Genomic DNA, 13,677 nt, shown 5'->3' with positions numbered 1-13,677 from the left:
CTCTCAGAAGGTGGTGTTTCTGGAGTTTCTTGGGAGACTGCAGTTTTAGGGGTCTTCTTGGAAGGCAGGGTTGCTAGAATTTCTTTGGAGACTGCAGTTTTGGGTGTCTTTTTGGAAGGTGGGGTTGCTGAGGCTTCTTTGGAGGCTGCAGTTTTGGAGGCCTTTTTAGGGGAGGCAGAACTATCAGCTAAAGTATTAGGGGCACCTAGGGAAGATGGGGTCACAGGGATCTGTTTGGGGGCTACAGTTGGGGAGGAAGGATGTTCCAGTGGCACAGCTATGACTCCCTCAGAAGATGTGGTTGGAATTTCTTTGGGGACTACAGTTTTGGGGGACTTCTTTGGGGAAGGAGAACTCTCCAGGGGTACAGCAGTAAGCCTCCCTTCAGAAGGTGAGGTTAGAGTTTCTTTGGGGACTACAGTTTTGGGGGACTTCTTTGGGGATGGAGAACTCTCCAGGGGTACAGCAGTAAGCCTCCCTTCAGAAGGTGAGGTTAGAATTTCTTTGGGGGCTCCAGTTTGGGGGGTCCTTTTTGGTGATAGGGTTGAGTTTTCTTTGAGGGCTGCAGTTTTTGAGGCCTTTTTGGGAGAGGGAAAACTCTCTGACACAGTTGCTGGAGTTTCTTTGGGGGCCTTTTGGAAGGAGGTAGGACTTTCAGCTAGAGTAGTAGGGGCACCTTTGGGAGATGGGGTCACAGGAACTTGTTTGGGGACTAGAGTTATGGGAGCCTTTTTGGGGGAAGGAGAAATCTCCAGAGGCACAGCTATGACCCTTCCAGGTGAAGTTTCTTTGGGGACTTTAGTTTTGGGGGACCTTTTTGGGGATGAGGCTGAATTTTCACTCGGGGCTGAAGATTTTGGGGTCTTTTTGGGGGAGGGAGAAATCTCCAATGGCACAGCTGTGATGACCCTTTCAGGTGGAGTTTCTTTGGGGGCTTCAGTTTTGGGGTGCTTTTTTGAAGTCTTTTTTGGAGAGGGAGAAATCTCCAGCGGCTCAGCTGTGACCCCTTCAGGGAGAGTTTCTTTGGGGGCTGCAGTTTTGGGGGCCTTCTTGGGGGAGGGAGAAACCTCTAATGAAACAGCTGTGACCACTTCAGATGGGGTTACTGGAGTTTCTTTGGGGGCTGAAGTTTTGGGGGTCTTTTTAGGACAGGTAGGACTCTCAGCTAGAATAACAGGGGCACCTTTGGGGGATGAATTTGCTAGAAGCTCACTGCATGCTTCATTTGCTAGAGACGTTGGTGGGGAGGTAGGAGCCACATGCGACACAGGTGAGCCCTCTGTGGGAAAATGGGACGCCGAGACTTCTTTGGAGGCTGCCAGGTTCATAGCTGGGGCACCCTTAGGGGATTCTGATTTTGGAGTCTTCTGTGGGGAGGGAGAAGTCACAGCAGAGGCAACTTTGAGAGATGAGGTTGCTAAAGTCTCTTTGGGGGTTGCAGCTGCTGGGGCATTTTTGAGGGAAGTGGGAATCTCAGTCAGAGCAATGGGGGCTTGATTAGGAGATGGGGCTGCAGGGGCCTTTTTGGTGGACAGAGAAGTCACAGCCGGGACACTTTTGAGAGAGAGGGTTGCTGAAGTATCTTTGGGGACTGCAGTTGCTGGAGTATTTTTAGGAGAGGCAGAAGTCACATTTGGTACAATAGGAGCCGCTTTGGGGGACTGGACTGCTGAGACGAGTTCTGAAGCTGTGGCTTCTTGTGTCTTTTGAGGGGAAGTGAGAATTTCTGCTGCAACCTTTTGGGAGGATACAGAAGTCTCTGTTGGGGTAATGGAGGGCTCTTTGGAGGATGGAGGAATGGGAGAAAGCTTACTAAGTGAGTCTTTTGGACTTTGAAAAGAAAGACTGGCCTCTGGAAGAAAGAAACACTCAAGTGGAGAAGGAAGAGAAACATCTGGGAGAGCAGAACCTTTCTTAGATGCAGGCCTCATAGTCTGAGGGGAGACACTAGGCTCTGAAGACAGGGAATCAGCCAAATGAAACTGAGTTCCTTGGGAAGACACAGAAGCATCTGGGTGGCCTTCAGGAGAAGAAGTCAAAGACGCCCCATTAGAAATAACTTTCTTTGTACTGGAAAAAGAAATCCCAGCTGAAGGAGGAGCAGGAACAGGTACAGACTTGGGAATTTCTGTCACAGAAACAGAAACATTTTGGGGGGATAAAGCCATAGATGGAGCCATAGGACAACTTTCAGAGACTAAAGGACCCAGAGGGGAAGTGGCAGGAGTGGATGTTTTAGAAGTAGAGCTATCTCTGGCAGTCCCAGGAGCTAGCTCTTTAGAATCAGAAGTTTCATAAAGAAATGGAGCCATTGCTGGGGCAGTGATGGAACTTTTGAGAGGTAGACTGACAGGGTCTGGGCTAACGTAAGAATCTGTCCTGACAGCAGTTGGGGAGTCAGTGCACAGGAAAGAAGTAGTAGCAACATCTGGCCTCAATACAGGGACAGGTCCCCCCACAGTGTCTTCTGAAGGTCCCTCCAAAGATGATGCAGTCTGGGGATAGGAAGACTCCTTAAGTGCCATTAGGGCCAAGGGTTGTAGAGTAGGATCTTTTCTGGTAGGGAGTTCTGCTTGGGCTGGAGAAACAGTGGCACCTGCATTTAGCAAAACTGAAGTGGGGAGATTTTTAAGGCCTTCAGTGGCTGGCAGAGCAGAAACTGGTATCCCTAGAGTAGTTGATAATGACGGAGCAGGAAGTTGCTTGTGAGTGTCAGGTGCTACAAGAGCGGTAGCAGGATAAGTTGGGTCTTTACTACTTCCATGGCCGGATGAAACTGGAGGAGAGACAGAAGTGGCAGGTGCTACAGAAATGGTAGAAGGGTTATCCATCACAGGGTGGATGGCTTCAACACAGCAGACAGGAGTTTCTTGTAAGCCAGTTTTTTGAGAAGCAGGAACCCGACTTACCAAAGGCTGCAGAGCAGCATTAGAACCACTTTTGGGAATGAGAGACACTGTAGGACACAATGTAGTAGCAGCTAAGTCTGAGGAGCCAATAGGGCTGCAGATTACACCAGTAATACCAGAGGAACCTTTGTCAACAGATGGAGCTGCCACAGAACCAGCAGCCAGCTCATGTCTGAAAGGAAGGGGAGAACCTACAGATTTCTCAGGTGGATTAGTTAGCACACCGCAAGACTGTTCTACAGAAATGATAGGATCTGACACAACACCAGGACCTGACTGACTTGAAGGTTGGATAGGAGAACCCAAAGAACTGTGATGTAAAGTTGAAAGATGAGAGCCCAGAGAACTAGGGGGTGCTGGAGGGATGCTGGGAGTTACAGTGTTTTGAGCAGGTGAATTAACAAGTCCCCTTGGGTTAAGGTTTAACATATTTTGTGGCATAGCTGAGGAAACGGGGATACCTTTGATCAGGGAAGAGATGGTTGGGGGAGCAGTGGCTAGTGTCTGAGGACAGGATGCTAATCCAGGATGAACAGAGGCCAGGGGTGTACCAAGGTGGGAAGGAAACGCACTGACTACATCAGGAGGACTTGGGGTAGTGCCTTTCAGATTCAGGCCTACCTGAGAGGGAACCTGACTAGGAGAGGCCTTTGGTTCTAAGGGAGCGGTGGAAGCTGTCACACATGTCAATGGCCCTGACTCTGCTACAATACCTGATGAAGATGAGGTGACGGGGTAAGTAGGAAATACACAGCTCTTCTGAACTGTGTGAGGAGCCAATGCAACCAGAGACAGTGGAGCTGACGAGGAATGGGCGCCTTTCTGAGTTGGACCTAACATGGGAGAGGCTAAAGCTAAGGCAGCTGGGGAGATGGGAGGTCCTATTAGGTGTGGGAGGAAAGTCGGAGTGTGAGGGGCAGTTCCCAAAGGCACAACTATTTCAGAAGATGGCTGGGCAAAAGAAACTTCAAAAGGGGTTGAGGAAATACTAGGAGAAGGGAATGGGGAAGGCTGACTAGCAGTCACTAGAGGGCTTTGTTGGGGGGCCAGGGAGCAAGGAGGGGGAGGTCCAGGCTGCCCTAAGGTAGCGGTAACATTCAAGGCTGAAGACATAGGAAGCACAGCTGGAGAAAAGCAAAAAAGAAAGTAAAATAAAAACCAAAACAGGACAAAAAAAGGAGATAAAAGGAGGGGGAAAAGGTAAGTTGTGCACATGCCCCACAGGAAATAACAGAGTTTAAAATCTGAGAATGAAGGTCACCACACAGGATTAGACACAGGTGACAAGCAGTATCAACTTTACCCATACATATCTCAGTGAGTAAGTGCACTACATCCTTCTCATTTTCCACATTCTACAAAAATAAGCCAACTATTTTAAAGGTGGGGCAAATAGTCTAACACTAGCTCATCTCTAAATGGGGAGCAGTCAACAACCCCCCCACCCCCTCACCAGGATTCAGCCTAGGGCTTCACCCATGCTATGCAAGAACTCTACAACTAAAATTATAACCTTGGGGCTGGAGAGATGGCTCAGAAGTTAAGAGCACTGTCTGTTCTTCCAGAAATCCTGAGTTCAACCCCCAGCAACCATAAGGTGGCTCACACACAACCATCTATACTGGGATCCAATGCCCTCTTCTGGCATGCAGGTGTACATGCAGATAGAGCACTCATACATAAAATAATAGATAGATAGATAGATAGATAGATAGATAGATAGATAGATAGATAACCTTATTCCTCTTTTGAGACAGTCCCATCAAACTTGTTAGGCTGGCCTTGAATTTTTCCAATCCTCCTGCCTCAGCTTCCTAAATGGCTGGGACTACAACCCATGACAATAGCCACCAACTTAAGGTGGACTGGGAGTACACCTTCCTCCACCTCCTTCCAAGTGAACATCATTCCCCATGTTTTGTTTTCTGCACAGGGTCTTAGTATATAGCCCCAGGTGGCCAGGAACTCAGAGGGGTCTAGCTGTCTCTATCTCTGATGGCACCTACCACACTTTTATGAGCAATGTTAATGATGGGTTGTCTGAATAAAGGGGAAAAGTATGAATACTTTTAGGCCCTATGGGAGGAGGGGATCTGATTATGTTGGAATAAATTTTAGAAAGGATATACCTGGCTTAACTCAGTTCTACTAAAGCTGAAACTGAACATTTAATACCAACCAGCCATACTGTAGCAATATTAGCTCTTCAAACAGTTTAAATTCTAATTATTGCCAAAGGAGGGCAAGGTATAAGTATTATATCATGAAAGTAAACCCAAATTAAGCCATTCTTTCTAAGAGAATTATAATAATAATAAAGAAAATGCAGGGCCCACACCCTTAGTCTAGGTAAGTAAAATAGTCCGTCCACTCTTTGACCACAAGTTCTGAAGAAGTCTAGAACTCTGCCATTCAAGATAACACTGGATTAAATCAAAGAGTTAACAACTGATAAGTACCTAGGAAGGGCGTAAAAACAACAACAAAAAAAAGGACAATAGTACCCAACCTCACAAGTTATTCAGTTTATTAACAGATTATAGGATAAAGAAGTGGATGAACCAGTCTTTCTGGGAGAACTGGTAGGTCAAAGCCTTCTAATTATAATGCAAATACTTCTGAACATGTGAACTAGGAATAAGACTCACTGGACCTAAAGATAGGCTAAGGTCCACATTACTTGCCTTTATATTATAAACAATGCCTAATTGTTTTCATTCTTTCCATAAGACTTTACAGTTACAGACACCACACAGGTATGACCTCAATACATGTGCATGTTAAGACTAATTAGGAATGTCTTTAACAACACTAAAGACTGCTTTAGATATAATTTTAAGCTACCACCAGGTTATTCTAAATCCATTTTCAGCTTCCACATTTGTAAAATTGCATTTAACTCTAGGTTAGTTCTGAAGCTGCAGATCCTCAGAGATGCACATTTCTTTTCCCCACTGCCCATTTCCCAGCACAGGGCCCCACCTCCTTTCTAGTCTAGCAGCTGGATTAATCCCCTCAGCTGCTAAAATTAGACAGGTGGGGAGGGAAGATTTTAATGCTTTTAAGTATAAATAACTTTAATTTCAAAAGAAAACACAAACTGCCATGGGTAACATTAAAAACAAAATGGAAGGGCTAGAGAGATGGCTCAGCAGTTAAGAGCACTGACTGTTCTTCCAGAGGACCTGGGTTCAATTCCCAGCACCCACATGACAGCTCACAACTGTCCATTAACTCTTAGATCTGACACCCTCACAAGGGCACATCAGTGCACATCAAAAGACAAAGCGGAGGACTTGTGTTTAAGATACCCTTCACTTAGGTCTGTAGAACTGACTCAGCAAAACCATTCACACTCTTTCCAGTGTTTCTAAGTTTCATGTCAAAATGTGTTAACCAGCATTCAAAGCCTATCTTTACACTACATTCTACTTGAGTTGAAAAGCCACAGGAGCTTATTTCAGCCTGGCGTTCCATATAAGGAACTATTGTAGCACACCAGAATCATCTCAGCATCATCAATCCCTACAAGTTAACTAACCCAGGCTGAGGCTTAGGGTGGGACACGCTTACAAGCAGCTCAGATCTCATCCACACATGTGACGAGAGGCTCAGTGCCAATCCCGGCTATCTAAAACCCCGATGCTGGCGTAACTTCACCAAAGCTCAGGTCTCCTTGGCCTGCCTGTGCCACCAGAAGCACCTGGCCCTTCCCTGCTCGGGTTTCCTGTATGTCTAGATTCCACACAAGTTTTTCTAGCACCTGGTGTAACTCATAAAAGCCGGGTATGGAATCTGTAACTCTCAAAGTTAATTTTTTTTTTTTTTACTCTTAAAGTGTCCCCTGTCCCGGTCAAGACAGAAATTAAGTTTTATTACTAATGCCACAATTCTATTTTAAAAGCTTCTTTAAATGGAACTCCAAGAGGCAGAAATATATTTGTCACCTTACCCACCAATAAATAGCTTCAGGAGCAACTTTATGAAACAGTAAAAAGCGCTATAGGCACCTACCTGTCTCAGCCTGAGGCTGTGGCAACTCCTGCTCTGTAGCAGGTACGGTTTCTGTGGCTTCACCAGGCATTTCTAAACGGAATAAAACGGAGGCCCGAATTAACTGGGGCGAATTCACCTGCCCAGCCCAGAGTCAAGCGTTCTGAAAATCTTGCATAAGAACCATAACAAATCATCAGGGTCCGGCCACAACCTCCCCGGAGCGACTGGAAATAGGACGAGAATATGACCCAACCCTCAGATCTCTACTAAAGGGGTCTAACCTCTCACGGAGCCACTTCACTCAGGCGACTTTGCACTGCCCAGGTTCCTTGTAGTTCTCGCCTGACCCACAAGGACAGCAATCCTTACTGCGTGCTCTACGCCCAAGGAAAGGATCCCAAGGTCTGGACCCTAATGATGAGATTTCAGGCCCTCCTTGAGCCCCTTTGTGTGCTATCATTCACGCCGCTTAGCCTGAGAACCCCGGACTCTCAAGAGCAAGGAGAGTACAAGGTGCCACAAGTTCCGACAACCCCTCGACACACGGCGCTGCAAGTTCCAGGGCAGTGAGTGACCCCTTAACCTCCGCCAGGTTCCTGCGACGCCGTCCGCAACTACAGACGCGCCCAACCTCTCCTGCGCACACCCCAAAGCTTTCCACGTTCCCACGTCTAAACTCCGGGCCGACCCGCGGCCCGTCTGTCCCGCTTCTGCCTGGACGCCAGCCGCAGGCCGCACTTTGTCCGCAGGCGCGGGAACAAGCAGGAACTCCGAGCCCCACACAGCCACCGACGCGCCGTGACAAAACCCCCAAGGCCGCCGGGCTCGCAAGAAGCGAGGATGGCTACGGATAGAAGGCAGTGGCGTAGACGGGACTTACTGTGCGGAGAACACGGAACCAAAATGGCGGTAGAAAGAGAGCGAGGGAGAGCGTGACCCACGCCTGTTACAAAAGGAAGCCGAGCGCCGAGGGGGCGGGACCAGCATGCGCTTCCGGGTCAGGCATCGCCTCCACTTCCTGCAACGGCGGAGCAGCTGCTCTCCGGTGCGCTGTCAACTGTCTAAATAAGGCTGTGAATTCCTAAGAGGACGCCTGGGCCTGCCTGGAGTTGTCAGGTCTCCGCCCAGCCATGGCCTTGACCCCGAAAGAGGAGAAGCAGCGGCAGACAGCTGCTTAAAACGGAGTCCTGGTTCCCTCTTCTGTTAGGATTGTGCAGCGGGTTCATAAATCACGCCAAGGCTGAGACTGGTTCCACTTGGGAAGTTTTATCAGGGGAAAGGGAGGAGCTAACAAGAGACCTTCTCTGGGCAAGGTAGGAGACAGAGAGGGGAGAAGGAGCTAGTTCTCTTATAAGGTGACCCAGAGCATGTGTAGGTGGTCCACAGGTGACCTCACAGATGCCTGATGTCCAGTTTGTCAGGTCCGTTGGGGACTGGCCGTAGAGATGCCTGCTTAGGAATCCCAACATTCCTCCCTCTTTAAAAAGTGAGGAACTAAGAAGGGGGTGATGGTGGGGAGGGCACAGGGGTGACTTTTGCTCTTCAAGCTACTTCCTGCTTATTAGGGGCCTTGTCATTTTCAGGGTATAGCTGGTGCCCACCATCAGGGTTGACTAGATGGTTATTGTCATCCAGTTCTGTGGGCAGAGTTACTCTTAATCCTGTAAGAGTAACTGATTAATGGTTTGATTGGAGAATTTTTGCATTTGTTGTTGGAGGAATGTGAGAAGTTAATAAAGCAGGGTGCAAAAGACAAAAGCAGAAAGATGAGCAGAAGAGGTGTGAGGAAGGGCAGAATCCATTTCTTAATGGGGTTGTCAAAGGCCCAAGAATTAGAGGCCTCGAGCTGTTCCCTTTGCTTTTGTATGTATGTCTGCAGTTGTTGGATTTTGTCTTTTTCTATACCCGACTGGTTGACATAAAAACAGCATTCCTCTTGAAGGAAGATGCAAAGGCCACCTTCTTCAGCAGTGAGGAGATGAAATCTTCGTTGGTTTTAAGTACTACTAATGCCAGTGAGTCGCTCCATCCTTGTAGAGTTAGTATTGTCTGAGCCACTTGCTGGAGATCCTGGATAAACTGGGAAGAAAGCTAATAATACAAAGTTATTGAAGTGGCTAGTCCTGCTGTCCTGGTCCCAACAGCTGCTGTGATTGTGCAGCAGCCAAGAGGGGCAAGATTTAAATTGCCCTCTTCTCCTGCTGGGCAGCTATTGAGTCCACAACCGGGATTAGTAAGGCCTCCTCCTTTTCATTTATTACCCCCAGCTCGGGGAGGGGGGAGGAGTACCAGCGTGCAAACTCTTCATCAGGAAGCAGGCAGACAATGGTAGACCAGAGTACCACAAAGAATCGAGGTATTATTAGCAGTAGGGCATTGGGGTTGAGATGAAGTATTGAGGAGTATGTCCCTGATGCTTTGAAACAACTTGCCATGTCAAAGAGGGTGGTAAGAAAAAGTTAGGAGTTATGGCAACATCAGAGTCAGGGCAGTTAGTGAATGGTGAAGTAAGGTTACTTGACAGAGTCACCAGAGAAGCTGTCAGTGATAACTCTGAGTTGGTCCCAGGTGGGACACAGTCAACAAGCTTTAAAATGGTCTGGTTGAATGGTGTTACGGAGCTTGTAAGCCAAGGTCAGAGTCTGAAGTAAGAGATAAAATGACAGGTTTGTATTATTACTTCTCCTATCCCCAGGGATTGGGTAATTGGGATGTATTTTCTCTGGATATGGGTGGTACTTATCGGTAAATCGGGTGTGTAGTGGTGGTAGAGTTTTCCAGTGATGCCTGTTTCCTATCTGGGATCCTAAGGGTCTTGGAAGTAGAAGTAGAGTCTTCCTATACAGGTGACAGAACTTTTTTTGTGCTGGTACATGTATTTGGCAAGACCAGTATAAGCAGACTCCATATCTGTCTGGCCATTTCTTGGAATAATCTTCTGTTTAGTGAAAGAGGAAGCAAACTCCTAGGGATGAGCTGCAGAGGAGGTTATCTACTTACTGTATAAGTTTAGATTTAGGGAGCAATAAGGAGAGTAGATCAGAGGCCATGGCCTGGCCAAACAGGTGCAGGCTGTCCCGTAATCCCGGGTGGGACAGTCCAGGGAAGCTGGGTAGAAACAAGGGTGTTGGGGTCAGTCCAGGTGAAGGCAAAGATATTTTGTGACTGAGTGTCCAAGGGGATAGAGAAGAATCCATCCTTGAGATCCAGAACTGAGAAATGGGAGGTCCCTGAGGGGTTAGCTACAACAGAGTAGAGGGAGACAACTGCAGAATTGAGAAGCCAGAAGTCTTGAACCAGGCAAGAGGTTCCATTGAGCTTTGTAACTGCAAATATTGGGGTGTTAAAAAATTAAGTGGGGTGAAGGAGTTTTTTTGTTTTTGTTTTTTTCTTAGAAGGTCAGAGAAGGCTCAAGTCCCCCAAGACTTAAGGGGAAGTAGGTATTGAGCTTAGGTGATATACCAAGTGGGATCGTGTAGCTGAATGACCACAGGGGAATGGTGCCTAGCGACAGAGTGGTTTTGGACATCCCAGACTTGGGGGTTCACTTGAGAGGCTGGTAAAGGAAGCAGCGTGTCAGAACTGGTAGGTAGGGTAGCTAGGAGAAGGAGGAGAAGATGCTGGTGAGCTTGGGGTCAGGTGAATGGGTGGAGTAAAGGAAATAGATGCTTCCCCTCATCTTGACCATGTAATTTGGACATTTTGTTGCTATTTTTTTCTCTTATCTCTCACCCCTTTGTATGGCAACTAAGAGCTGCTTCCAATGAACATATATATATATATATATATATATATATTTTTTTTTTTTTTTAACTTGCCTTACACGAGAAGCAGCCGAAGCTCCTCATTTTTTAATTATAGAAAAGGGGAGGAATGTTAGTATTTAGGGGACCTGTTTCCAGGTTGCCTAGCAACCTATGATGTCATGTGTCCCCAGCCAGTAGTCTCACCTAGTAGGCGTGGTTCAGTTGCTCCTAAAAGGACCAACCTGCCTCTTTGTTGCTCTTTGTTCTCTCACTCTCTTCCTCCTCTCTCCTGCCCTCTCCTCTCCCCTATTATGTCTCACTCCTTCCTTTTCTCTCTCTCTCCATTCAATAAACCTCTTTCATATAAAATCTGTTGTGTATCATCATTTCATCTTTAACAAAATGAGACACGAATTAACAGCAAATGTCACAGAGCCTGTATTTGCACCATTGGAGAGGAGCGACCTAGGTTTTAGTTTTGGAAATAACCTTTTGAGGGCTGGGAAAAACTGTTCTCTCCAGGAAAAAAAATACACACACAGAGCTCAGATTCAGCTCAACCCATTTCTAGGGTCGCAGGATTGTATAGTAAAAGCAACACTTGAGTGTGGGAATGAATGTAGCTTGTTTGGGTGAGTGACTGCTTAGCATGCAAGAAGTCCTAAGTTTCATCCCCAGTACCATATAAAATCGGAAGTAGTGGTGCAAGCCTGAAATCCAGCCTTTGGGAGGCAGAGGCAGGACCAAGTAATCCTTTGAAAAACCTCAACAAAGCGAATTTTGTGTGTAAGGCTTTTGGTTCGTTTTGTTGAGACAAGGTCTCTTCCGCAGTCCTTGCTGACTTTGAACTCTACCTGATTCTGACTCCCGAGTGCTGGAATTAAAGGCATGGGTTATTAAGCCTGACCTTGCTTTGTGTTTCTGGGACAAGGTCTTACTGTATAGATCAGGCTGACCTTGAACTCAGAGACCCACCTGCTCCTGAACCTAGCAAATTTGGAGCCAGCGTGGGCTAGATATTGAAAGCCTGTCTCAAAATGAAAACCTCATACTCTTTGAAAGTAGAATACATGATAAAACCAATACTTTATAAAAGAAATAGTTACTGACTTAACACACCATCTTTTAGTTCTACAAAATGACTCAACCACTTTGAACCTGGATCACCTGAAGATTTTTGTTGTTTTTACAGTAGGCTCTGTAGGTCCAGGCTAGTCTCAAACTTGCTGCAGTCCTCCAAAATGTTGGGATTACAGTCCCACACATACCACTAACTTAACACTTACTTATTCAATTTGCTGGTTTTTTAGGAAGCACTGAGAAACCTGAATGTTCTGAAAGGTACTTTAAGCTCTGACTGGGCTGGATACATGGTTCAGCTGGTATAGGTACTTGTTGCGTATGCCTGGTGACCGTCCTTGAAAGCCGTGGACAGATAGAAGAGACTCCACAAACCACACACACAACCAAGAGCACATAAATGAGCAAGTAAAGGAAAAAGTGTGGGGGGGAGAAAAAAAAGGACAGCCTAGATGTGGTGGAGGAGAATGTTTAGTAGAGATACGTAGGAGAGCAAAGCCAGAGGCAGGGATATCTGGGAGAGTTCCAAGTGGACATGACCATACTGAGCTGGGTCATGTGGAGGGAGGGGAAGGGAGAGGAGATCAGGTGCAGAAGCCTGGAAGCCAAAGGTACAAAAAGGGCAGCCCAAATGTCTGGATTATATAAGGAAGAGCCTCTTGAGGAAGGACAGCCCAGCTTCTGGGCTGAAAAGTTCAAGGTAGAGGGCAGAGTATGTCAGCCATACCCTGTAACACGTAGGGACTAGGGGATGCTGAGAGAACCTGAAGTCCAGGTCCACGTTGATATGTTAAATAGGCACTCCAGCCGTTTGTCCCTGGTTTGAAACTTAATAATAAAATCTGTGTTGGAGATACAACAACTCAGCAGTTAAGAGCACTAACTGCTGTTTCAGAGGATAGGGGTTTAATTCCCAGAACCTGCAGCACTTCTGTCTGTAACCACAACTCCCGGGAAACTCAAAGCCCTCTTCTGGGCTCTGGGGGCATTACATGTAATGCATAGGCAGGAAAAACACCCAAGCTCCTAAGACAGAAATGAAAGGGAAAAAAATGTTTTGAGCATTTGAGTATAATGAGTGAGAATGAGGATGAGCAAGTCAGGATTAATTGCAGTAGCAGACTTTTACAAGGATTGGGAAATTCTGAAATCTCCCTCATATCAAAGGGAGTGCCTACGAACTACCAACAGTTGTTAATACTTTGGCAGTGTGTGTGAAGGCCCAGTTTGATGCCTAGGCCTAAAACCAGGCATGACGAGAGAGCTTACAATGCCAGGACATGGGAAATAGAGGCATGGGCTTCAGTTCAAGGTCATCTTTGACTACATTAGAGAGTTTGAGGCCAGCCTGGGCTAAATAAGACCAACCCTCCACCCCATAAAAGCCATTATACAATCTTCTTTAAATCTCATCTGGATCATTTAGGCTATCTAGCCTATTTCTGCCTCCATCTGGAAGATGGAGATAGTAGTTACTGCTTTGGGGTACTGCTAGGACGACAACAGGTAACACATGCAGGGCTGTTTCTTAACATTAACACTGTCGCTAACCCAGGCACTGGTTACAGGGAACTGGGGTCATCTGACCACATCTCCTGGGAGGCTGGGTCAGTTTGAGCAGCAGGGCTCAATCTCTTGAGGAAAAGTCTCCTAGCTACAGTAACTAATTTGAAGTACTCCATTCTTCTGAAAAAACAAACCAACCTTGAGGGAAGGGGAATAGAGTGATGTGGAAGTGCAGCTTCCTTACAGACTGAAGTTTCATTTCTTCCTTTCTTTTTCGAGTTTTTGGACACAGGGTTTCTCTGTGTAGCCCTACATGGCCTGAACTCTCTCTGTAGAGCAGGCTGTCCTGGAACTCTCAGGCCTGCCTCAGGCTCCTGAGTGCTGGAATTAAAGGCGTGCACCACCACTCCTGGCTTAAGTTTCTTTTCTCAAATCGACCT

General features: G+C 46.8%; 2 protein-coding genes across 3 annotated transcripts in view; both read right to left on the bottom strand.

The window, feature by feature from the left end:
- The window catches only part of LOC129690043 (nascent polypeptide-associated complex subunit alpha, muscle-specific form-like), a 7,524-nt gene extending 2,301 nt beyond the window's left edge, over positions 1-5,223 (bottom strand). The window contains 2 exon segments of the mRNA XM_055625570.1: position 1; positions 3-5,223. The exon segment at position 1 is cut by the window's left edge and continues 2,301 nt beyond it. Of these exon segments, the coding sequence (XP_055481545.1) occupies position 1; positions 3-4,124 (4,123 nt within the window). The 5' untranslated portion in view covers positions 4,125-5,223.
- The window catches only part of LOC129690044 (nascent polypeptide-associated complex subunit alpha), a 12,694-nt gene extending 4,821 nt beyond the window's left edge, over positions 1-7,873 (bottom strand). The window contains exons 1-2 of one of the 2 annotated variants that reach the window (XM_055625571.1): positions 7,786-7,873; positions 6,924-6,995 (exon numbers count right to left, since the gene is read on the bottom strand). In XM_055625571.1, coding sequence (XP_055481546.1) covers positions 6,924-6,993 — 70 coding nt within the window. In that variant the 5' untranslated portion in view covers positions 6,994-6,995; positions 7,786-7,873. Of the gene's footprint in view, positions 1-6,923; positions 6,996-7,186; positions 7,317-7,785 lie in introns of those variants that run through there. The other variant, XM_055625572.1, reaches the window with a different exon arrangement.
- Between the last annotated feature and the right edge of the window lie 5,804 nt (positions 7,874-13,677).

Source organism: Psammomys obesus, unplaced genomic scaffold, assembly GCF_907164565.1.
Source record: "Psammomys obesus unplaced genomic scaffold, mPsaObe1.curated_primary_1811, whole genome shotgun sequence".
Classification (NCBI taxonomy): Eukaryota; Metazoa; Chordata; class Mammalia; order Rodentia; family Muridae; genus Psammomys; species Psammomys obesus.
Note: the sequence above shows the minus strand (reverse complement) of the source record. Positions and strands in the feature narration are given on the sequence as shown.